This window comes from Elgaria multicarinata, chromosome 3 (genome assembly GCF_023053635.1).
Source record: "Elgaria multicarinata webbii isolate HBS135686 ecotype San Diego chromosome 3, rElgMul1.1.pri, whole genome shotgun sequence".
Taxonomy (NCBI): Eukaryota; Metazoa; Chordata; class Lepidosauria; order Squamata; family Anguidae; genus Elgaria; species Elgaria multicarinata.
Window position 1 is genome coordinate 53,962,445 of NC_086173.1, and position 25,712 is coordinate 53,988,156.

General features: G+C 47.1%; 1 protein-coding gene across 1 annotated transcript in view; it reads right to left on the reverse strand.

Moving 5' to 3' along the window:
- Nucleotides 1-225: 225 nt before the first annotated feature.
- QRICH2 (glutamine rich 2) overlaps nucleotides 226-25,712 on the reverse strand; it is a 39,573-nt gene continuing 14,086 nt past the window's right edge. Inside the window, exons 9-21 of the mRNA XM_063120339.1 lie at nucleotides 24,805-24,919; nucleotides 23,551-23,799; nucleotides 20,547-20,669; nucleotides 18,574-18,648; nucleotides 17,758-17,922; nucleotides 16,137-16,258; nucleotides 12,096-12,161; nucleotides 11,717-11,818; nucleotides 10,140-10,343; nucleotides 7,448-7,616; nucleotides 5,340-5,427; nucleotides 4,645-4,770; nucleotides 226-522 (exon numbers count right to left, since the gene is read on the reverse strand). Coding sequence (XP_062976409.1) covers nucleotides 404-522; nucleotides 4,645-4,770; nucleotides 5,340-5,427; nucleotides 7,448-7,616; nucleotides 10,140-10,343; nucleotides 11,717-11,818; nucleotides 12,096-12,161; nucleotides 16,137-16,258; nucleotides 17,758-17,922; nucleotides 18,574-18,648; nucleotides 20,547-20,669; nucleotides 23,551-23,799; nucleotides 24,805-24,919 — 1,723 coding nt within the window. The 3' untranslated portion in view covers nucleotides 226-403. The remainder of the gene's footprint in view (nucleotides 523-4,644; nucleotides 4,771-5,339; nucleotides 5,428-7,447; nucleotides 7,617-10,139; nucleotides 10,344-11,716; nucleotides 11,819-12,095; nucleotides 12,162-16,136; nucleotides 16,259-17,757; nucleotides 17,923-18,573; nucleotides 18,649-20,546; nucleotides 20,670-23,550; nucleotides 23,800-24,804; nucleotides 24,920-25,712) is intronic.

A 25,712-nucleotide genomic window follows, 5' to 3' on the forward strand; every position in this document is an offset into this window, starting at 1 on the left:
ATGGTCAGAGTATGTCAGGTATGGAATAACAGTTGGAAAAGAGGGGGAAGCTGAGGATGTTGACACTTGAAATCAGCTGTCTCTCTCTGTTGGGTTTAAACATAGGATTTTGTATTGAAGAATATGTTTTCTTGGACAAATAAAATGAATGCGGTGGTCTCTGGAGAAGGAAGCATTGCCTACCACCACCGCCCACCACCTTTTGTCCCTCCCTCCCCACCCCACCTTCTTTCCCCCACGAACACTATATGGAAGCACTAGAGGCTGCCCCTGCTGTGGGCCGTGTTCCTGTGGCAGCAGTAGGTCTGTACAGTTTTCTTCCTGTTTTGTTCACTCTTTATTGTCTGGCTTTCAGCGGTGAGAGCCATGTTCTCATTGAAGCATAAGGCGAGGGTCGCTCTGCTTAGGTGGATTGCTCATCAGCCCGTTGTCTTGAAGGAACTTCCATGCGCAGCTCGAGAGCTTCTCTGCCATCTTCATTGACCCTTACACGAGCCATGGACTTGTCCCCTATTGACTTAGCTGCAACACACAAGAACAGCCATGCCCAGAGTCTAAGAAACAGCTCAACAAATAGTTTTATCTTTTGTACAACTAAACTATTTTCGCTCCTCTTTCTAGTCCTGCTACCTCCTTTATCAGAGGCAGTAAGCCTACGTACCCCCAATTGCTGGGGAACATGGGCAGGAGGGTGCTGTGGAGTGTTGCACTCATGTCCTACTTGTGGGTTCCTGGTTCACCCCTGTGTGAACAGAGTGCTGGACTAGATGGACCCTTGATTCTGACATAAGCTTTTGGGGACCCTGGCCACCATTAGATGCACGAAGTATTCTTTATTCAAGAATTTCAAAAACAGATTCCAATGCAAAATTGATAAAGGAGAAGTCATCATTGATTCAACTCTATTTCCTGTGGTTTCAATAAGGACAAAGGTTTGTTTGGGGTCTTTTTTAAAAAACCCATCACCATTGCAATGATGTCTGTGTTATCTCCCAACAAAGTTTTGTGAATGGCAACTGTTAAGGTAATTATCACTCTTATCTCTGTGCTTTTTGCATTTCAATTCTTTCTGACAATGGTGGTTTATATATCTCCACCCTCGCCCACCCAGCATTTGAGCTTAAACCTTTATACATTGCACAAAGTGGACAGTGTCCATGAAAGCTTATGCCATAATAAATTTGTTAGCCTTTAAAATGCCACAAAAATCTTTGTTGTTATTGGTGTAACAAACTAACACGGCTGGAAATTTAACAAACTTCAACAAACTAACCTTCTGGGGGGGTGGAATTTAAAAAGGGAAAGGTGCATTTGCTTCTGATGGCATTAGAGGGTACATCACCGGTATAGTCAGCGCCCTGCTAATTTTGCAATGTGTAAAGCTGCCCTCAGGCCAAGCTGTAATTGGCCTATGAGTACCAATCCTCTCTTGCCATCCATATGCAAACTGATAGGGGAACCTGACTGACCCATTCCTGCCAGCTTTATACAGAAAGTTAATGTTATCAGGGTGATTTAATTTTTTCCATCTATTGATGGATCTCTCTTTCTCCCCTGCCCGCTCCCCTTCCTGTTTACAATCTCTTCCCCCCTATACTCTGTGCAGGGCAGGCAAAGTTCCTTGGCCGGTTCAGTACATTTCCTAGGTTAGGCACTGTTAAGTAAACGGTGCTTTTGGGCTAAGTTAAGCGGCTCCATGATTTCCTGCAGTGCTCTTCAATCAGTCTGGCATGCAGTCCAATTGTTCTAACTGACTGTGTTTGCAATTACATCTCAGATGTTATCATTCAGCACCTCAGTGCTACCAGAAGGGAGTTCTCTATCATGGACAGATGGATTGGCAGGCACAGAAATTGCAAGCAGACCTAGAATCAGTCAACCAGGAACAGCAATCTCACTAAAAGGCTTTGTAGTAATATTAGTAGTAGTAGTAATACTTAATAAATACATCTGCAGCAACATCCAGAGGCCTACCAAAATACATCCACACCAACATCCAGAAAGCAGTCATAATTAAAACATGCTCAATTGTCAGGAAATTCCTGAATCAGTAAAAGACAGCATGACTTGGCAAAGTCCATCATGTCTGTCTAGAAAAGCTGCCAAGAGTGAGAAAAGAGAGATGATGATGATGATGATAATAATAATGATGATGATGCCTAGAATCATAGAATCATATAATAGCAGAGTTGGAAGGGGCCTACAAGGCCATCGAGTCCAACCCCCTGCTCAATGCAGGAATCCACCCTAAAGCATCCCTGACAGATGGTTGTCCAGCTTCTCTTGAATGCCTCTAGTGTGGGAGAGACCACGACCTCCCTAGATCATTGGTTCCATTGTCGTACTGCTTTGTCAGGAAGTTTTTCCTGATGTTCAGCTGGAATCTGGCTTCCTTTATCTTGAGCCCGTTATTCCGCGTCCTGCACTCTAGGAGGATCGAGAGGAGAGCCTGCCCCTCCTCTGTGTGACAACCTGTGTGCCTACAAGGCCACTTGCAAAGAAAGCACTGACTACATTCTCCATCCCCCAGAGCTTACAAAATACATAACAGTGTCCTTCCCTCCTCCTCCTCCTTATCATCTGCAGCTCTCACATGTAGCAGAGAGGGTAATAAAATGTAGCCAGAATGGAGCTACAGAAATGTAGCTCCATGGTCAAATAGATGCTCCCCACCTGCTTTACTACCTTTGGGTTTCAGTGTCAACACTGATCACATAAAAATAATAGTGTTCCTGTGGAGGGGCACAGGCACAGTGTTTAGACAGGGTGTTGCAGTTTCCTGGGAGAAATACAGAGTTTGGGACAGGGTGCCAGTAAATAAGTTGTTTTAACCAACATCACTGCCCCTGGGAAATGAAGAAAAAAACAACAAAATTTCCAATACAAGCCAATGAAAAAAAATAGCCAACTGCAGCTTGGGAAATATGGTCTGCTAAGTTAAAGGCAGGGCTGAATGGAATTCCGCAGAAAGACGGATTGTGACTAGGACCAGAGTTCCCTATTCTGGGTATCTCAAGTGTGCTTCTTTTCCTGTGTTTTGTTTTGTTTTTTAAAGAGAGGACTGTAAAAAGCTTGACTTTAAAATGTGAGCGTGATATCTCAGAGGATGTGTGTGTGTGTGTGTGTGTGTGTGTGTGTGTGTGTGTGTGTGTTGCTGAGGAGGTTTTTGAGCTGAGGCTACTTCTCCATAGCACAAAACCTATGAAGATGCACAATCGAACCAGCCTGTAGTCTGTACAAAGGGAACATCCACTCTACAGACACAAACTGGTTTAATAGCCATATCTTCCGATCAAGGAATCTTGTTGGGTGACCATATGTCCAGTTTTGCCCAGACATGACCGGAAATGGGGGGCCCAAACATGTTCAATGGGGGACCCAAACATGACATCACTGCAGCGACCAGGGAGAGCCCCACCGGATGGAAGCAGGGGCGGTCCTTAAGCCGCGCGTCTTGGAAGCGCGTGGCTTAAGGACTGCCCCTGCTTCCATCCGGCGGGGCTCTCCCTGATCACTGCAGCAATTGGGGAGAGCCCCAGATCGTGAGGCGATGGGCTGAGGGCCGCACTTCTGGGGATGCGTCCTCCAGTGCCCCCCCCCTCGTGTTGAGGAAGCAGCAGCAGTGGCAAGAGAAGAAGCAAGTAGAAGGTAAGACAAAGGTGTGTGTGAGTGAAAGTGTATGGGTGAATAGGGTGCCTGGTTGAATGGATGTGTGTGTGTGTGTTGGCAGTATGTGTGCTGGCAGTGTGGGAGGGCCGTAGTTTTCTGCATGTTGGGGGATGATTTGGAGGTGATATTCTTATTAAATAATGCATTTTTACCCATAGACCTTACTATCCAATTTGTCTGATATAATTGGCATGACGTATATTTTGTAAAAATTGCTGATAATTGTTCATCCTTCTTAAAAAATCTTTTAAAAAATCAACAGGGTTGCCATTATTATTATCATTATTTATCTCTCTTTTCTTGTTTGTGGTGGTTTTCGTAGGTGAATATGATGGGCTTTGCCAAGTGATGGTGTCTTTTACTGATTCAGAAATTCCCTGACTATTGAACATGTTTTATGTATGACTGCTTTTTGGATGTTGGTGTGCTTATATTTTGGTAGGCCTAATTTTGGTTGGCAAGCCCCTTTGTGGGTTGGGCATGTTGGTGAGCATGCCCCCTTGGGGCAGCCATGTTGTCCTCCTTTTTGGTTTCCAAAATATGGTCACCCTAGTCTTGGGAAATGCAGTTCTGTGAAAAGAATGGTGGGCCAGGTCAACCTAACAGCATTCTTAGCAAATGTCTCTCTAAACTACAATTTGTAGGATCTTTAGGTGAATCCATTGCAGTTTTAATGGCTTAAGGGTGCAATCCTATCCATGTTTAGACCAAAACAATTGTCCTGTGACTCCCAACATTGCTGGCTGCGGAATGCTGGGAATTGTAGGACTTTTCTTCTATTTAAACATGCACTTTTAAGCCAATAATAAGGTAGCAGTTTGTCTCTCATGAGCTCCCTTTGTGGAGAATAACTGTCCTGCTCCATTCAGAAACCACTGTAGAGAGAGTAGCAAGCTGAGGAAACCCCAACTCCTCTTTGGATGTACTTCCTAACCAATCACACTATTCCCAGCCAAGCCGGAGTCCTGAACATACCTGACAAGCTGCGCAAAGAGACTTTAGCGGTGTGGGGACGAGCCGGGAGATTAGCCAGGTCACTGAGTGTAGGCTGGTGCCTTTGTGAGGAGGACCGAATGAGCTTGTTTCTTGATCTAAAAGGAGCTGGTGGGAAAAGAAGAAAGGGTGGAAGGGCGCGCGCCAGTGCTTCTGCTGTGCATGAACAAATCATCCCCCACAGCCTTGTAAAGAAGCCAAGCAAGGGCACCATTTGGGGTGCATTGAGCCTGACAGAGTTGATTATTTAGAAAGCCATGGCAATTGCCGTATATTTCTCAGCAACCGGTCTCTAGAGTAAAAGCCAGCTATCCCAGAATCATTGCCAGTAAAAATACAAATAGGGGGTCCGTGTATTCTGCAGGCTTACAATCACTGGACTGCACCTCTCCTTTTAAAATCACCCCCCCCCCCCCGCCCCAAATGATAGAGATTGGCAGCAAGCTGAAAAAATGGTACATGCTCTGCATTCTGTAGCCTGAGGCAAATGCTTCATGTTGCTTCGTGGTCAAGGCTGCTCTGCCAGGTTCACATTATAAGGCTTAAATACTTCAGGCACAATCCTATGCATGTTTAGAAGGGGGAAAGGCCTACAATTCCCAGCATTCCCCAGCCAGCATCCTCCCCACTTCCCTTTTACTTGGATGCAAAGTCACCCGAAGCATCTGCAAACTCACTGTCCTTTCCGGTGATGGAAGGGAGCTGCATGTCCATCCGTCCTTTGTAAATATGACCATCCAGACCCAGGATATCTACCTCTTCATGCTAGGAATAAACACAAATGCAAGGCAGGTGGAGGCAGACATTAAAAATTCATTGGCAACCAGTCCAAAAGTTTCATCCCATCAAGCTCAACATATATATAGTCGATCTTAAAAACAGCCTGGCTCGTCTTAACGTTTTAATGATCGCCAGTGGCGAGGGAACCAACACCGCTGCCTGTGTTCTTAGTCCCTAGAAAAGAGAGGCTAACAAGTCTCAGGCTCCCCTGCCATCACCACCAGAGCAACAACAGAGGGTTGCAATTGATGGTCCATGACCAGCAACTGAATTGTGCCCTGAACCAGGGTGTGTGTGTGTTTCTTTCTGTGGTTGCATCCTGAGACTCATTTGGTACCTTCTTTATTTTTCTTTAGGGTACCTGCCAAAGTCTGCTGTTTTTATCCAAGCTTTTGATGCTTAGTTCATGTGTATTGCTCTGTTTAGTTGTTTAACTTGGTGCACCTTTTGGTTTGGCAGATAGGCTGCTGGAACTGTTTTCATTTGCAGTCATTTGTCACATCCGCAACATGGCTCCGTGCTGTTTGTTTTCTGCTGGCATGATATTTTGACTTTGCGATTGTTTTAACCTCTCGTTGTTAACTGTTCATGGGAGGAAGGTGGCATGCAAATATTTCAGGTGTTAAGTGAAGGGCACAGGAGGTATGGGGTGGGGGAGAGGATGTAGAAACCAAGATGGTGGTCATAGTTTGGAACATGATGGGTACTGGAGTTCAACAGCCTAGGGAAGATGTTTAGGAATAAAAAAAAAAAGAATGAGACAAATAAATGGACATCAGGGATTCGAATATCAATTATTTTTAACCAACACAACCCTGATGTTCAAGTTATTCCTAAATAATTGGTTGTTGCATTTCTACTGTGGCTTCTGGCACTGTCGAAGTCCAAAAACTAGGCTAGGACTAGAACTAGATTTGACCTAGTGAGGCTGTTCAAAAAACAAAACAAAACTGTATCTTCTTTTTGATAATGGTAAAAAGAATTTACAAAGGAAAGTGAGGCCAAAGGAAATATATTTTTCAGCTGCCTTTATGTTAACATACATCGTAGAGGAGATGGTCGCAGGTAAACTGTGTCCTCTGTCATGGGGACAATACTAAGGTATCAGTCCTGCTGTTAAGAGAACTTGGTAAAAGCCATCTAGAAAGGGATTCCCCTACCCCTAAAAATGGTGATGCTGTTATCATTGTGTGCTGCTAATACATTATTCCCTATTTCCACTTTACAGGTGGTCAAGTGAAGCTAGAGGGAGACAAGCATGACCAGACCCAACAGTTTTGTTGCTTTTGATTGCATTTCTCCCGTTACGCTTTATACATTTCCTGTGCACATTTCCTTTCTCAATGCTCAGCGTGTCTTTCTGTCTTTTATTTATTTATCATTGCATTTAGATCCTGCCTTTTTTCCTCCAAGGAATCCAAGGCAGCATACATAATCCTTCTCCTCTCCATTTTATCTTCACACCAACAGTCCTGTGAAGCAGGTTGGGCTGAGAGTCTGTGACTGGCCCAAAGTCACCCAGTGGGTTTCCATGGCCGAATGGGGACTAGAACCCGGATCTCCCGACTCCCAGTTCAACACTCATTTAGCCTGCTGTGATGTTTTCAGTGTCCTATAGACCGCATTTTTGTATAGTTTTGTTTACCAGAATATTTTTTTTATTTTTTAAAAAGTCTTTATTTGTAAGCTGCCTTAAGAGTATTTGTTTAACTAAAAGGTAGGTTAGGATTTTAAAAATAAAACAAATCTGATGAGGAACAAGCTTCATTTGGTAAAAAAACAACCACCACCTGGAAGTGGAGTGCTAAAAAGGAGCAGAAGATGACAAAATGCTTGCTCTGTGGTGCAGACTATACTTTTCCCCGTCAGGTGTTTTTTGTGGGGTATTGGATCATGCAAAGCAATTGCAGGCCTCTGTATACTTCGTAGGCTACAAGGCCAGCCACCCAGGGAAGGGCTCACCCCGATTTCAAAGCCTTCCCCCATTCAGCCCACTCCTCCTTACCTTCATCATTGCCAGCATGGCATTTTCGTCCGTTTGGACGGGAGGCATACATTGGGCAAGCTGCTGCAGTTTCCCATAGCGCCTGTAGGGGTACGTGAGGGTGTGGCTGCCTCCACAGTGCCGAGGGACACTGACGTAGCTGTAGTCGGCCATCTCAGGAAGTCGGTCACTGTTAGTGGATCAAGGGCCAACATTTCACACTTGGCCAAGTCAAGGAGCCCAGAGGGCAAACCTAGCAAGCCCTGAGGTTCAGCGGTCCCCACTGGCCTGGTCTATAAAGAGCAACACTCACATGCTGCAGATGCATCAGAGGGGACTGCGGCAAAGTCCTTGTCCTCACCTGCATGTGCCAGAACTGGCTTTACTTCCCCCTGTGCCCGATTCGCTTCCCAAACCCCTTTGAATGGGCAATGTCATGTCATCACTGGCGGCAGAAGTGGGGGGAGCCCTCCTGCATAGGATACAGTGCCCCAGTTTTCCATTGGGGCAGGGGAAGGGGAGGTGGGCAAATCCCTCAAGCTTCTCCGTCGGAGGAAAGAGAAGGGAGAGGATTTCATCCAGCTCCTCCATTCTGAAACACAAGGATTGTCCATTTCTGCCCTTGACTGCTCCAAGCTCTGCATCTCGGCATTTATCCAAACCTCTATCCCTTGCTGCCTGTGCCAATGGCTTGTCCTCGCAGGCAGCTAGTGGATCAATCACCAGGACCTCGGCTTACAAGTCAGAAACCAAAATTTTGCAGCCCAGGAGATCCAAACAGGCAAGATCAGCACAAAGCAGGCAGTAGGCTAAATGAACCAATTGTGTTCTATTAAAATTAGATATAAATGCAATCTAGTATGAGCTGGAGTAGTAAAGCCATGATGGCTATATATTACCTCCAGGATGGGAGGCAGTATACCTTTGTATACCAATTGCTGGGGAACATGGGGATGGGGGGAGGGGAGGGTGCTGTTGCACTCATGTCCTCCTTGTGGGATTCCCACAGGCATCTGGTTGTCCACAGTGGGAACAGAATGCTGGACTACGTAGCCTTTTATTCTGACCCAGCACTGTTCTTAAGTTGTTAACTTTTGTCTCCCTTGCCTGCACTTCATTAGACGGTAAACACACCCAAACACACACGCACGTAAAGCAGATGGAAAGAGCAAAAGATCATTTCACAAGGCACCATCCAAACACAGAGGCAGCTTCCTAGTCAGAAAGTGGAATTTCAGGCAGGGAAGCAAGAGCTGAAGCAACAGAAGCAGAAAGCCATGGGGCAAAATAGAAACGCAAGCTGAATCACAAGTTTTGATGGCATGGGAGTCTTGGTTGCATCTTGTTGTTGGTAAACAATGTGCCATTCTTGGCCAGCAGTGTAAGTTAATGTAAATGTGCACAGTATGTTTTTGTTTTTGTTTTCGCAGGGGCAGGAGTCAGTCTGCAGAGACCTCGTTAAACATATTGCAAAGTGATAACAATCAGGTCTGACTCGTTCGGCAGAATGGAGAAGTTCTGAGCTGGTTTTGGAATTCCAGATTTTATTACCCATGCAACAAGTCAGACCACTCAATCTTTGCATTTGTTCTGATCACAGAGCTGTAAATATGTTAAAGGAAAGCACTTGAAGGGATTGCTTCGGGCATGACGAGATTTCTACATGGAAATTAATTCAGTGCAGGAATTTGCAGGAATCCTGCCTGCAGATTTCCACCTGTAATGATGATAGGAGCAAACAAAGAATTTGAGGCTTCCCACCACAGGAATGATCTATGCAAAAGGTTCAGATAAATGGTTAAAATCCAACGTAAGCCCTACTTGGAGCAGACCTATTGAAATGAATGGGGCTTCAGTAAGTCACGACTATTTATTTCAATGTGTCTATTACAAGTAGGGCTTATGTTGGATTTTACTCAATATGTTCATAGAAGTGACTTCTGTGTGCTGGAATTTTTAACATGTGAAGAATCTTCATAATGGGAAAGAAGGCTCAAATAAGCCTCCCTGCACTTCTGGCTTGGTTTGTAACTGATTTCCAGCTGACCTCTTGCAAATGTTCACCGCGTTTCAAATACCTGGCTTGCAGCTGACCTCTTGCAAATGCTTACCCTGTTTCAAATGCCTGCCTGCATACTAATTTTCAACCTTGAGGACTCTCTGAGCAGAAACCACTGTTTCTTAAATTCAGCAAACAGAGCTGCTGTTCAGTTGTGTCCATGCCCTAAGCTTCTTGGGAGAGCTTCTTGATGTAGCTATGCTTCAGGCCTGGTGTCAGCACCCAGGCATGTAGATACAAATGCTGGACCCCATGGGACCCCGGGGGCCCATCAGGAGCAACACCTTCAGCTCTCTCCTTTTGTAAAACATTTTAAAAATGCTTTTTTTTCTTCTTCCCAGTGTGGTGCTCACCACAGAAGCATTGGCTGAAGTGGTTGCAGCCACTGCCATCTTTATTACCGCCAAGTGTCTCTGGGCCCCAATGCACCATGTCATGTGGTGCTCCTCTAGTGAGCTGCCCTGCTCAGCTTATTTGGGGGGTAGGCTGCAGGTTGAGAAATGCCAAGTGAGGCAACTGCAGCAGCCCCCACTATCTTAATTTCACTGGTGGTGGAAACCAGGGTAGCAGAGGGCAGCTTGCCCAGGGGTTCTGCTTTGCTTCCCATCTCTTTGGAAATATGAGCGTCCCGCTTAAGACCTCTTCTTCTCCTACCGTCTGCCGTACGGGCTTGAGCCAAGACATTGGGACTGCAGGATCTCCCTGATCATCTGAGCGTTGACTTTTGCTGCTCCACCGCCATAATGGCTCTGCACCTTCTGAATGTCCATGAGCATCTTGGAGTGGATGCGACGGAGCTTGTTGAGACTCGCGCTCTTCTCCAGTGCATCAAAACGAGCACCGGGTCCTAACTTCAGGCTGGGGTGGGGTGGAATAGGGTGGGGAAATGGACACAGCGGCCGAGCCAGAGCAAGACGACAGAGAGCAGCCAGAGGAGGGAGGGGAAGGGAAAGGAGAAACCCACACTGTTAAGCAGGGCTGTCGCTCCCAGCATGCCTTGCTCATAGCCATGCCCCTTTTGTGAGAAAGTGTAGCAGGAGCTAGCAAGGTCGTTTACCTCACGGGAGGGGAACCTTTTCCCGCCCAAGGCTCACATTGCCCATGGCTCACTTTCTGAGAGCCACATGCCAGCAGGGAGCATCCCCCTCCCCACACCCAAACTCACTCTCTCTCTCTCTCTCTCTCTCTCTCTCTCACACACACACACACACCTTCATAAACATCCACAATTAATACAGCCACCTACTCTCATATAGGTATAGATATGTGTGTGAGAATGTATCAGTATATATGTATATTTCTCTCTCTCTCTCTCTCTCTCTCTCTCTCATACACACACACAGAGGAATGAGGCTTTAAAAATTCCTACTATTGGGGCCACTTTTAACTAAAGATGAGCCAAAATCTTTGTGGCACAGTGGAAAGGAAGGGTTAATCTTTTCCAGCTCCCACTGCCACCCTCTGTGCAGCAATTAGACTCTTTAAAAAGTGCCTCCCTTTAAAAATGTGCCTCATTGCTATGCAGAAGGGAGGATGCAGGCTGGGCCAGGAGGAGAGGATGTGGGCTGGATGGGGAAACCTTGGGGTCCCGCACCCCTGATTTGCAGGAGGCTATGCACTCCAGGAGGAGTTAATCAGGCTCCCTCAAACAGCTATGAAGAGTTTACAAGGCCAAAGGGCACTCTCACATTCAACTGGACACATTTTCTACAGAAGATCCTACAAATATATGAAAGGGTTGTCAGGGTTGTACCCATCCAACTGCACTTTCATCTCAAGTTGGGCCAAAATGTGCTCGAGCAGAACTTTCAGCCATTTTTTTTAAAGCATTGAAGGAAAGGAGGGATTAACCTCCTGCCTCCACACCCCACAGAATGTTTTCTGTGTTAAAATGTTTCGATTACTTTTATTATGTTGTATTTTTATGAATAGTTGTAAACCGCCCAGAGAGTTTCGGCTATGGAGCAGCATAGAAAGGAAATTAATAATAATAATCCTACTTACAGTAGACCCACTGAAATGAATGAGATCTACATCAGTCATTAATAACTTATATCTCATTCATTTCAATGGGTCTACTCGAAGTAGGGCTAACATTGGATACTACCCTAGGGGTTTGTTCAGATTAGTTCTCTTTTATAGGCCCCTTCTCCGAATTTTTGCTCCATCCAATTCCCACCTGCCGTTTTGAATACATATAAATTAGAAGGAGAAGGCTCTCCTCTCCGTACCTGCGGTTCAGCTGCCTGATTTGTTCCAATTCATAAACCATGTACGGCCGGAGGGACTGGTGAGCAGGTAAACCTGGCACAGCGGGGAGTGTTGTGATGTGCCTGTCAAGACAATAAACAGACAGGATAAGCCAAGGGAAAACAGCACAAGATAAGGAGGTCCCTGGTTTAGCTCTGTTTTTCTCAATGATTGGCAGACAATGAACCTCATGCACTTCTACCCAAGCTACCTGTCAGAGGCAGCAACTTACCCCATGGCTGAGCAGGGACCAAGATCTACGTCACCCGGCTTCCACTCCCATATGGCGCCTATTTAATTACGCCACACCTATATGAGTAGAAGCACATTAGCAATGTAAGAGACCATGCAAGAACTTACGGGCCAGGCACCACCATTTCCAAGGGTCGGTCACAGGAAATGCAGTGGAAATGAGCCAGTAGTCTCCTGTTTGGGGGAGAAAAGAGATAATCCCAAATCAAGGGGTGGGGGCGAGGGACGCAAGGAGGCACAAATGCCTGGCTATACGGTCACTGTGAGGAGAATAAAATGAAGGTTACACAAAAAAGGCCTGAGGTCAGCACTGCACGCTGACTCTTGGCAATACAGCCAGAGCCGCAGAGCTGCAGCTAAATTAGCATATTCCAAGCACGGGCAACTAGTACAGTTTGTGTATGTGTTTCATAAAAGGAGAGATGGCCTGCTGTTGAGAGGTTTGTCTGTACAGGGATTCCCCTGATTCACAAATCTCTCCATGGGTGAGATACAGGAGGCATTTTTTCCCCCCACAGCAGCAGAAGCAGCGAAAGACCCCACTCACCTTTTTGCCCCACTTCTCTGTTGTGTCTCAACCAGCTCTGAGGCAGGGAACCTGGCTAGCAATAACAGATGCTGTGTTTTCAGCTTCTGACATTGACACGGAGGCCATTGCACATTTAAACTGACCACCTGCTATTTTGGAATAACAGATTTCCAAATCTAAAATGTCAAATTCCATGTTCCATCAATCTTGTTAAAAGCCATGTTTTGTTACATTTTTAAAAATGACACTGAAAGCAGGGGTGAGCATCACAGCCCTCTGGAAGTTTTGGTCCATAAATCCCATGATCCCTCATCATTGGCTGTGCTGGGTAGGGCTGATGGGAGTTGTAGGCTAAACCGTCAGGAGGGCCACAGGTTGTCCACCCAATTTAAAACTTGCTTTTAAAATAAAAACGTAAAAAACCTTCCCCTCTGAAAATTATGCATCAGCTGCACTTTGTACTGTATTTCTAATTGTACCCACTCAGGCGTTGTTTTTTTTAAAGGGGGGCGGGCTATAAACCCTACAATTTAAACACTCTAATGGTGTTTTTAAAAGTATCCCCATATTCCACCTGTGGAAATGGGGTAGCTATGGCGATCCAAACATGACACGCCTTCGCCTAATCCCTAATGACGTTAACAAAACTGGGCTGAGGGGGTTGTGAGTCAGGAGTTGGTGCCACCCCCACCAGCTAGTGCTGGGAAAGTCCCACCCCCACGTGGGGCAGGGTGCGAGGAGCAGCATCCACGAGGTTTCCCGTTCTTTCAAGATTTCCCTGGAAGCAGAGCAGGAATTAACAGTGCGCGCACACACACACCCCACACACACACAACTTTGCCTGGGGAACCTTGCTTCTTGTCAGCCAGGGTTTGATTGCACCTCAGTTCTCCATTCCTTCAAATGCAGTCAATGTTTGATTCAATTAAAGGCGGGGAGGAAAACAGCAACGGGCAAGGTAGCCTGCGGGACCAGGCCTGGGCGAAGGCCTGGCTGTCGGATCCCGTCTGCATCTTCTAGCGTAGCACTGCTTACTGTGCCATCCGCCCAACAGGATGCAGCAAGAATTGCCGGTTTGCATTGCGAAGGCTTCCCCCCTCCCCTCGCAGGTGGGTAAGCTGTGCCTCACGTGCCCAAACACCAGCACCCTCTGCCGGTGGCACACAGGGCACACAGCTTGCAATAGTGGAGGAGGACGTAACTTCTATTACTAACGCAAAAGGGTGGGAGAGCCAGTCGCTGGGCCGTTACTTGCAACAGACTTCAGAGAAGTAGCAGACGCAACCAACCACTAGAGAGGGGTTGGGATGCCTACAGTCAGTCAGCTTCAGGTTTGAGGGCACCCTCTGTCTGGCGCCCTCTTACATTGGTGGGCCTCCCCTCATACATGGAGCTCTGGTGGGCTTACCTGATGGGGAGTGGGCACCTGCACCAGCAGTCCAATCACGCATGGCATTGGTCAGGAGATTCATTTATTACATTTTCATACCGCCCAATAGGCGAAGCTCTCTGGGCGGTTTATTGAAATTTCCCACAATACCCCAGAGCCCTCCAGCATAGTGTTGCCATTTAAATTTCCCACAATACACAGTGGGCCCGTTCAGAAGACACTTTAAACCATGGCTTTAATCACAGTGAATAAGGCTTTTTGCTTTATACACCATGGTTAAAGATGTGGTTTAAGGTGTCTTCTGAATACAACCTAGCTTTCTGGCTTAACCACTATGGTTAAAGCCATGCTTTAAGGTGTCTTCTGAATGGGGCCAGACACACTTTGCTGGGGTTGCTGTGGGGCATTGTAGGAGCTCCAGGAAAGGGGGCTCCAGGCAGGTGTCAGCCATCAGCCCTGCTGGGCCGCTGCAGCCCTGACAGTGGCCAAGGCCAGCTGGGCCTACAGAGGGACTGAAACATTGCAAGGGAGGCTATGTAAGCCCACGCTGAATAGGGCGAATTAACCATGGCTGCGCAGGGTGGCCATGCAAAGCACAAAGTGGGGCTTTTGGAGAAACACAATTCTCTCCCTGCCTTCTCAGCCCACTCCTGCTAGTGTATCCAACCCTCCTGGCACCAATTATAAATAAATAAAAAGACAAGAAGAGTAATGCCACCACACATTTTATGGAAACACCATCAGCAGATCTGCCAGGCTACCTGCTTTGTCCTTCTGCTGTCAACTCGAGACATATCTGTTCTCAGAGGTATTTGTTGGCTATGGTGTTCTGCTGATGTGTAATTCTTACGGATTGCTGTCTTCTCATTTTAGACTGTTGCGTTTTCTGTATTTAAATTCAGTTTCTCTTCTGTGGTTTGACACTACCGTACATCAGTTTGAGCACCCTTTCAAGCAGAAAATGCAACCCATCCATTTAAATAGGGCCAGTGTGTCATAGGGGTTAGAGTGTTGGACTGGGACTCAAGAGATCCGGGTTCTAGTCCCCACATGGCCGTGAAGCTCAGTGGGTCATGCTGAGCCAGTCACTGACTCTTGGCCTAACCTCTCTCACAGGTCTGTTGTGAGAATAAAACGGAGAGGGAATGGGCTATATAAGCTCCCTTGCGTTCCTTGCAAGAGGAAAAAAGGCAGGATATAAATGTAGTAGTCATATGAGGAGGAGGAGGAGGAAGAAGAACAGGAGGAGGAGGAGGTGCTAAAGGATAACTGCATCACAAATTGTGAAGGAGCAAATGTTTATGAAAGGAGGGGCAAGAACCAAGAAAAGCCAACGATGGTGCAGACAGAAGCAAACCTGGCAATGAAACCCTGTCTCCAGTGCTGGAGCAGAGCACATGGTTCCTAGCACAAGTATAAAAAAAAATAGCCAGGAGCCTAAAGAGTTCAATGGGAATGAAGTGTGGGCCCAGGTTTACTGAAGGGAAGGCTGGAGAGGAAGTGTTCTCAAAGTGCTATGTGGGGGTACAAACTGACTGAAACCGAAGTCAAAGGTCTTCCTTTCAGCCACTCACACGAGTTCAGGGGTGCAGAACCCCAGGCCCAGGGGACAAACCCGGCTCTCCAGGTCCCCCTGATTGCCATGCTGCCTGCCTCGAGCCCCACCACTTTTCCCTGGCAGTTTCCCAGCTTTTTGTGGGGGTTTCTCTAGTCTAAAAGGCAGCAATGCGTCTCCTATGGCTTCAGGCCTGTCAGGAAGAGCTTTAAGGAATTGGGCTGTGGGTCTGAAAGAGGGTCCACATCCCTACACTGGATATATAAAGCTAGCTTGTATCAGGTCAGACCAGTGGTCCACAGCTCAGCATCCGACTGGCAGCAACTCTCCTGGGTCTCAGGCTGAGGCGTTTTACCTCAGATACTTCCATTGAAAAACTCAGGGTTTAACTTCGGGCCTAAGAATCAAGGCAGAGTATATTGCAAGGATGGACAATTTGTGGGCCTCCAGCTCCCATCAGCCCCAGCCAGCATGGGCCATAGTGAGGGATAATGAGACTGATAGGTGAAAACACCTGGAGGGCCCACCCCTTTTCTCCCCCCCCCTTTTATCTTGCCACAAATGTGAGAAAGTTATAAAGAGAAGCCAGTTCTGAGGGACGTTACCACAAAATTTCAGCCTGCTATTATATTACACCTCTTTCAAGTGATAGCTGTCCTCCTTCAGACTCCTTACCTTCTGATCCCGGCAGCTTCATCTCCTAAATCTTGTGGCACCCTCTGCTTCAGCTGCTTCCGAATATCCTTCCAGCGCTCCTCCAGCTGCTGTCTGAATGGATCCAGTTCTAAGCGGTCCAGCTGCACAGAGGGGACACAAGGGTTCTGAAGCGAACGACATTTTCGAGGCACTGAGATGTCATGCTGGATAAACCGCCACGCTAAATACGGTACAGCGCAGGCACCTAGCGGAGTTGGCTTCAGGGAGGGCTCCAGGGAGAGAAATGGGCCTCTTCTGCTTCCTGCAACGAGTTCCCTGCAGCTCAGCACATCAGATGTGAAAACAACATTTCATCCAGTCACTTGCTCAACATGAGAAACAGAGCAGCTTTATTTGCCGTGCTGTGACAGATTTCCAGCATGCAGCAGAATGGGAGGAGGGTTGTATGTTTGCCCTCCCACTTTCATATATGTCAGGGGTACTCCACCACCTTCCAGATGCTTTGGAGCACAACACCCATAACCCCTGACCATTGGCCATGCTGACCATGTGGGGGATTGTAGCCCCACGCATCTGGACAGGACCAGATTTGCTTACCCATGACATATGTGAATTCACCTGCACGCGTGGGCAAAGATTTATGAACAGAAGGCCACGTTGGACACCATCACACAGTTCAATGTGCCACCTGCTTTAAGCCAACTGGAAGCAAAAAGGGGTTTTGGGAACGGGCTTCCAGGCACCCCAAGCTTTTGCGCCTCTGGACTCTCTTAGCCACAGCATTTGCTGAGAGCCGAAAGCAGCCACTGGATCCTAGCACTCGCCATCTGTCTAAAAGAGATTGGGCCAGCAGTGGCCACTGGGCACATACCATGGCGTGGTGGGTAATAGGGACATGGGGGTGGAGATCAACCGAAGTAATGCAAACAAAATTTGGCCAAAGGAAACAATTTGGGGGACCCCGTTTCGTGTTTTCTTTGTATTACGTCACAACCCAATGACAATCCATTGCTGTGTCCCAACAGCCTTTGTAACTCCACACCCCACTTTGTCAGCTCACTTCCTCTCTGCTAGCATGGGCGGGATTTGCCCAAAACAAGATGGATCATTTCACTGGAGACGTTTGGGGCCTGAAGGGGATGTCATTTAGAGCAGGCGTGGGGATGCGTGGTCCCCCAGAAGTTGTTTGGACTGCAACATTCATAAGCCCTAACCTGCACAGCCTGTGGTGATGGAAGATGGGAGTTTCAGTCCAACAACATCTGGAGGACCTCACGTTCCTCATCCCTGATTTCAAGCCTTCTCCTGCCTGCTACTTGCTCATTCCTGGCAGCTTCAGGTTAGCAGTAGGAGAGATGGAGAGTGACACAGGCATCAGTCCTGCACATCCAGTTTCCTTCATATTTATTTTTTAAAATGTGATTCAAGCTCCCCTGGTTGGCAGGGACAAATGCAAGCCACGCAATGCGCATGACTGGCTTGCTGCAGCGAACACTCCGTTGTCGAGAGCAGGGAGAAACGGGTGTACATTTGCTGGAGGGATTCGGTAGCTCCAGTTGCAAACCACAACACTGAACCGTGAGCAAGGGAAGAACTCACTCTCCAACTTGTCAGTCACAGATGCCCAAGCCTCACTTACCTTGGAGTCCATTTCAATCAAGAGCTTGTCGAGCATTTTCTGCCAGTCTTGCTCTTGGCCGGCCATCTTGTTTAACAGTTCCTGCATCATCTTGTGCAGCTGTTCAGTGGTGGCATCAAATTGGGTGCGGCTGACCTTCGCAGCAAGGGCGGTCTTGTCTGCTTTCTGGAAGGGGAAGGGGAGGAGGAGGAGGAAGGGTGGGTTAGATCTTGGGTCCAATCTAGATCACTAAGAGGGTCTCTACAATAGGGAGGGAAACCACACCCTTACAATTTCTTCTTCTTCTGGGGTTTGTCTGCATTGACTATGGCTCCTTCAATTGGAGACAAACTGTGATCACGTGATTTGTAATTGAAAACTTCTCTTCTCCATAAAGTTCAGTGAAACATCACCATCTAGTGTCTGTATTATATCCTGTAATAATTTTAAATAGTGCATTATCTCCAATCTTTCTAAAAGCGAAATTTACTGGGGGAAGGCATGGGAGACGTCCTGAAGGTTGACGGCATCATGTAAAGGATCCACAAATCTCCATGAGTGGCCAATCATGAGCGTGCAATAAATTGCTCATGTAGAGAAGCTCTATGAATCCCCCTTCTTGCTTTCCCTCCAGTAATCACAGTGTGTAAATGGCCAAACAGTATCTCTCCCTCCTTTGCCCTGGCCCCCAAAGGATGGCACATATCGGGATCCCTATTCAAAAACAAATGAAGGCAGAGGAAGCAAGTAATTCATGACAGGTCTGCAGAGCTGGGAGCAGAATCCAAGAGCTTCTACATGCATAAGTACGGTGCACCAACAAGTACAACTCCTTACCACGTCAATTTCTGTCACTATGTGGTCTTTGTCGGCCTTCTTGTTATCTAGCTTCTCCAGAGACTTGAACAACAACTTTAAGAAGAACAAAAAAAAAAGCAAAGAGTTCAAAGCTGATTAAACACATAGACTCAAATTTCTATAATACCATCTTCATTTCCCTCCCCACTCCCAATAGTGAGTCTGTACACAATGCTCTCCTATGTCTCATTGGACCCAGATATGGCAAAACACACAGCCACATTCCAAACTGGGTCCTCATGTACTTCAAATCCCATCTTATTAGAACAGATTGTAGGCTTGTATACATCCGAGTGCCAATTTATGAAATAAAGATGATTTGCATGGGCTGAGCCACCTGCTATACTGCTTCCCAGAGGAAGGAAGGGGAAAGAAATCGGTAGAAGGGAATGAAAGCACTCCTTGCCACTCTTCCTTGCAATGTAACCCATACAGGATGGCCAGATGTAAAAGTGGACAGGGCTCCTGTTAGGGAGGAGGAGAATTTCCTTTAGTCTGCATTTTTAAGTGAACCTACTTAATTTGCACTTCCTGAACTAATTAGAACTCAGGTAGTCTTTGTATTGTGCAGTTTGGTGCAGCTCTCAGCTCAAAAATTGTGTAGCAAAATGCATATTTTAGGGAAAGTACAAAAACATTGCATAACCCCCAAAAAGTATATTAAGGAAAGTTCCATATGAAAACCAATGCGATTTTTTGTGCATTTTGTTTTAAATGGATGGAACAGATTTAAGATTAAATACATGAGAACCTGACACGCATCGGAAATAGACCCTGTACCTTTAACAGTTGTCCTGCAAGTGCCACCTGCTGAAATTCCCTCTCCTACCAACTGTTGAAGACACCTAGGAGCCCTGTGCTCTCTTGCATCTGGTCACACTATGATAAATGCAGGTGAGGCTTTACTGCAGGGGTGGGCAACTTACGGGCTTCCAGATGTTTTGGTCTACAATTCCCATCAGATCTAGCCAGCATACCGAGTGGCAAAGGATGATGGGTGCTACCGACCCCAAAATCTAGAGAACTACAAGTTGCACACCCCTGCCTTACTGCCTCCAAGTGTTAAGAACATGAGATTTCATATCTACGAAGTCAAATTTTGGAGAATCAGTGCCATTAAAATTAGATGTCCACTTGCGAAAGCGGCCAACAGATTGATTTGATGGGGGGGGGGGGTGTGACAATCCTATCAAACATTAGCCAAGATTTGACAGAAAACTTGCCCAAAGTGTCTGTTCATAAAAATAAAAGTGATTTCCAATATCGTAAAATGTTTAGCAATTTAATATTCCATCTTTCTTTGGAACAATTTCCAGGGGTTAGCCACGTTAGTCTACTGCAGCGAAAACAACAAAGAGTCTTGTGACACCTTAAAGACAAAGAAATTTATTCTGGCAGAAGCTTTCATGGACTAGAGCCCACTTGGTCAGATGCACTGTAGTCCACAAAAGATTATGCCGGAATAAAGATGTTTGTCTTTAAGATGTCCCAAGAGTCTGTAATCTTTCTTTGGGTTTTCTATAGAAGTCATCCTGGCTGACAGCAATTTGTTGGCCTATTATGATGCCTGTTCACTGATAAGGAATATATGGGATGGTAGGGAACAAACCCTACGTGCCCCTGCCCCACTGTCTGGAGAACAGGGCAGCCCGTGAGAACCGAGTTCGCTGCCGTATCTGCGCTAAGAGGAGACGTCACGACAGCTGCTTGGCCTACAAATCAACAAAATCAGAGAGGTCTTCAATGCTGCTGCTGCTACAAGAGAGAAATGAGCCGACTGCTTTCATAAATCACAATAAGGGAAGGGAGGAGGGCCAACAGCTTCCCTTTGCAGAAAGCACTGCGCTCCTCGTCAGGCAACAGAACGGAGGTTCGGCATGCTCACGACAGCTTCCAAGAGGGTCCCCTAATCTTCGACCCTGCCTAGCTGACCTTGCCTCAAGGTCACTTACACTGATCTCCTTCTGCTTCTGGCGATGGTCTTCTAAGAGATTGCCCGTGGTGGTGTTCAGCTTCTCACAGTCATCCTGAACTTGCAGGATGGTGCTCTGGATGTGGCTGAGCAACTCTTCATCCTGATGTATGAAGGCAATATGTTAACGGAGGACAACCATGAAAACAGCGTTAGCTTTCAAATCCTGCTCCTGGAAGCCCAAACATCCTGACTGTGGAAAGCCAAGAGCAAATGATAGATCGATCCCCTTCATAGCAACCGGGGTGTGTGTGTGTGGGGAGTTAATTGGATACCACCTTGGTAATGAACTAGTCACAGCCTTTAGTACACAACTCCCATTAATTTCAGAGAGAAACTCCTGGTGAACAGCATCCAGAGAGAGGGGGAATACAAGGTAAATAGGCCATTGTCTAAAACAGCTGCACCCAACCTGGAGGCTCCAGAAGTTTTGGACTACAACTGCCATCATTCCCAGCCACTGGTTAGGGATGATAGAAGTTGTAGTGCAACACATCTGGAGAGCCCCAGGTTGGGTGCAGCAGGTATAGAACAACCACATGAGAAGATGTTCAAGGAAAAGGGGCTGCAGGAGACATTTTTCATCATGTGTGTTTGCAGAAAAGCGATCAAAGGTGGGAGTGGAAGTCGAATACAGGTAAAGGAGACTTTGGAATTTTGCAAAGGATGATTTGCTTCCAGTGGTTGACTTCTGAAGCCTGTTAAGTCCTCTCATTCTTTACTTAAGTTACCTTGAGAAAGAATCTCTTCACAAGCTAGGCAAGGGATGCACAACAGCCATTCATTCATGCATGCACACGCACATACAGCCCCCACTCCAGTTCTTGGTCCTACTGCTAATTTAAGATTGTTCAAAATGGTCTTGCAATGTAGGACACACAGACCGCCCACCAAGAGCAGGAGATCTGGAAAAACATGAGAATGGAGTAATCGTGACATAGCGGGATAAGAGGGATCCAAACTCTCAATATGTGAGGTGCCCCCTTGGGTATTATGAGCACTCACATTACACGCCTAGATCGCCTTTGGCTTGGATTTTTATGCCAACCGCCTCAAAGCCTGGTTAAATCTGACTACGAAAAAGTGCACTTTAAACCCTGGCCACAATCCACAGAGGGTTCAACACATTTAAGGTAAACAAAATCAATAAGCATAGAAGCATACTTGAACTGCGTCGAATCACAGCCTCAGCTTTTGCAGGCACCACTGGTGGAGCATCCAAAAGTAGGACAGCAGCAGCCAAGATCCCAAAACATATGTGGTCTCTAACAGAAACCTCATTATCTCCATCCTTTGGGAGATAGAACACTTCCCCCCCCTTTTTTAAGCACATTCCCATCAGACAATTGGGTTCCCATGATCTTTTACAACAAAACAGAGATCTAGTAGAGAAAATAAAGGACAATCCAGCCATAGGACTCAAACACTGTATCCTGGTATTGGGATCAGCAGGTAGCTAGAAAAGAATATCAGGAAAACACACAGATGCTCGGCTGCTCAGTAGATGGTTCTCATCCCCCAAGGGTCTTTTTACCAAAAAGAAAGAAACAGTCTACTGCCGCAATTCCTTCAGCTATTTTAAAACAAAGATAAAACAGAAGCCAAAGGAACTCAACAGAAGTAGAGCAACGCACAGAAGGCAGGAGTTCCTGGCTCTCGGTTCCAGCACCAAAGTTCTCTAGGCATGGTTGTATGAATTCCACATATTTGCCATATTTGGGCCTGATCCCTGCACACGGTTAAGTCAGCTAACATCCGACTAAAGGAGTGCTGAAGCAGGAAGAAAGATGAGCAGCTGCCTAGGCAGGAACAAGGGGCAGCAAAAAGCAAACCGAGTTTGGATCCTGCACGCAGACGCGGTCCTTGGACGTTGCACATTTTGACTTGTGAAATGGCCGGGGTTGGTGGAGGCATGAGCTGCAGATCCAGCTACGATGGTTCAAGTATATTAATTACAGCCTGGAAACTATCCTTTGGAAAAGTATCAGGGAAGGCTGTAATAGGGCCAAATGTTCAGCACTAGGTTTGGGGGCTGAAGGTGAAGATCCTCTCAAAGGTTGGAAGGGGAGGGCAAAGGTTCAGGGTTTAGATTGGGTGTGTGTGTTATAGTACTTACTGTTGTTCTCGGTGGTCTGGAGGTTCCCCCACTCCCTTTGGGAACTTTAAAAGGCAAGGGACATAGGCAAGGGACATAGGCAGCAGCAGCCAGGGATAAGGTATGGGCAGGGGGGGAGGAGAGATGGCTGCCTCCATGAGCCCATCTTCATTGGGAAGAAAAGTCCAACAAAGGTGGGTGGGTGGGGCTTCACACGGCCTTAAGTTGTAATTTACTCGGTAGAACACAGGCTTGCTATGGAGGAAGTCCAAGGTCCAAACCCTGGGAAAGACCTCTATCTGAACCTCTAGAGAGCCACCGTCAGTCAGTATAGACCAGGGTAGGCAATATGGTACCCGTGGGCTCCAGTGTGCCTGCAGACATCTTTCTTGCATCCCCCAAGGTTCCTTACCCCTCCTACTTTTCTTTTCAAAAAAATAACAGAATTTCTTAACTGCAGCCGGGGTCACTTCAAAGCAGAGCGAGGGCCTCTAGCTGCTCCCATTTATTTTTCCCATGAATGCCTCTGGGCCACAAAGGGGCAGAGACATTCTTAGCACATGAAGAGAGCGGGCGGCTGCTTCCACCTGCAGTGTGCCCATTTTGTGGTGGTGCCCAGGACAGTTCCTCAAATTGCCAAAATGTGCCCCCAGATCCCAAAAAGTTCCCTACCCCTGATACAAACAATTCTGTGGATGATGGGCTGCATCTCCCCACATGGGACACAAAGGAGCCCTCTTCCAGCCTCTCCAGTGATCTCAAAACAGGCCTCGATATCCACACAGTGGCCCTGGAGACCTACATCTGCCCATGGGACTCTTGTATTCTCACCTATGCGTTGGAGAAGCTGAGGTTAAGACCTGAAGCCATGGTCTTGTGCTGGCCTTACCTGGTGCTGCTTGGGTTTCTTGGCTAGTTTGCCTTCCGCCTGCCTCAACATGAAGTTGTTGATCAAGTCCTGCAGCTGCTCATAGCGCTTGAACAGCTGGCTAACCTTCTCACTGACATCTAAGCTGCAAGCTGCGCATGTGCCCTGGACCTGAGCCAGCCCCGGCTCCGGGGTGGGTGGCATGCTCATGGACAGTAAGGTGGACGACGAGGCCATCATGTTCTCTATGACAGTTCTAAGCTTGTCTAACTGTGGGCAAGGGAGAGAAGGCGGAGCTCAGTTTCGGAGGCAGGAAATTGGCCACAAAATGTCTCTTATTTCCCACAAAGCCTTGGGGGGAGGATGGCAGGATCAGGCTGATCAAAGCCACTGGGTTCTATCTGGGCTGCTCCCTTTAGGCAAAGGCAGGGGAAATCTAAAGGATATGTACAACCTTGTACATATGTACAAAGTATGGCAGAATTTATCAACACTCCTCTAAGGTTGAGTTCTTTTCTTCTCAGCACAGCTATCTTTGTTTTCATTTTTTAAAATAAAGTTTCTAGAACTCATGACTAAATTGAAAAGCCTTAGAGAATGTTGTCTGCTAAAATCTCAGGGCCAAGCAAATGTGCCACACCCCACCAATCACTATTAGCTCCAGAAGGAAAGCTTCCATTAGTGTTGATAGGACTGTCCCCTCTGCTCCACCACCGATTCAACTAATGGCAGCTTCAGAAGGGCGATTTTTGTCAGGATTGCAGTGGGAAAGGAAAGGGTGAAATCATCCCTCTCTGTGCCCATGGTCCCGATGAAAATCTCCCCTCCCCTTGAGCAGCAGCTATTGGTGGTCAAGGAGGGGCACCTTTTCACTTGGTACAGCTTCCTGAGGCTGCTCTGTAAGCATCTAATTGCCTCTGGTGCTGAATGGTCAAAAGCCATGTCCCTCATGTGTGCATGACTGCCAATGGGGGTGGGACTTCCCCTAAAAATCCACATAGTATGGTGGAAAGAGGGCAGTCCAGCCAGACTGAGCTGAATGGCAGTAGGCCTGGGGGGGGGCAACTTGCAGCCCTCCAGAGGTTGTCGGACAGCAACTCCCATGACCACTGGCTATGCTGAGTAGGGCTGATGGGAATTGCAGTCCAACAGCAACTTGAGAGCCACAACTTGCTCACACCTACTGCTGTAGGCAGTAATTCAGCTTACCAACCAACCAGGGTGGGAGTGGAGGTGGTGGTGGGGAACCTTACCGGCCCAATTTCACTTGCTGACCTGTTCTTGGAGGTAAACGGCAGTGTCGGTCACCGACTGTTCCAGCGTGGCTTTGCCCAGATCCTGCTTGGCTCTGAGCTCCTTTAGCTCTTTCTCTATATCCTGCACTGTTGCTCTGCACCACAATACAGAGGAGTCATTCGTCAAACAGAAAGATATTCATTTTGGAGTTTGTGTCCTTTGTCTATTACAGAAAATCACTGGACACACCCACACCCCAAAGGCAGTTGTGGGGCAAATTGGGGCAACCAGCCCACCAGGTGCCTAAATGTGTTTCCCAAGGCCACCTTCCCCAGGGTCTTTCTGCCTGAGATGGTGCTTTGCTTTGGGTTATTTGTTGGCCAACAAAATGCCCCACGGGAAGGGGGAAATCATTCTGGCAAATTCAACCTCCAGCAGCTTTCCCCAGCAATGAAGAAGGCAGGGGCATAAGTTGGGCCTGCATGGCAATGGAACAGAGCAGCCTTCCCCAACCTGGTGCCCTCTAGATGCTTTGGACGACAACTCCAACTGTCCTGACCCCTGGTCATGCCAGGTGGGGCTGATGGGACTTGAAATCCAAAACATCTGGAGGCATCAGGTTGGGGAGGGTTGGATTAGAGACTTCTAGGTTTGGTGGTGGTGATGGGGGCTTAAAAATCTCTCTCAGTCTATACAAATGATGTCCGAAGCAATATTCTAGGGGTGTCAGGTGTCCCCTCTTTGATGGGAATGTAATTTCTTCTAGTCAATAAAACATAAAGCGCCTTCTCTGTTTCAGAACCTGGCAGATCCATCTAAATCTGAAACATCTACATGGTGTCTTTACGGTGTCCCTTCTCTCAGAGGTTTTGATCCGACAACGTTTGGTTCTTCAGCCCGTTCACGCTTAGCAATATGGCTCACATGCCTCTAATGCTGTAAGTGTG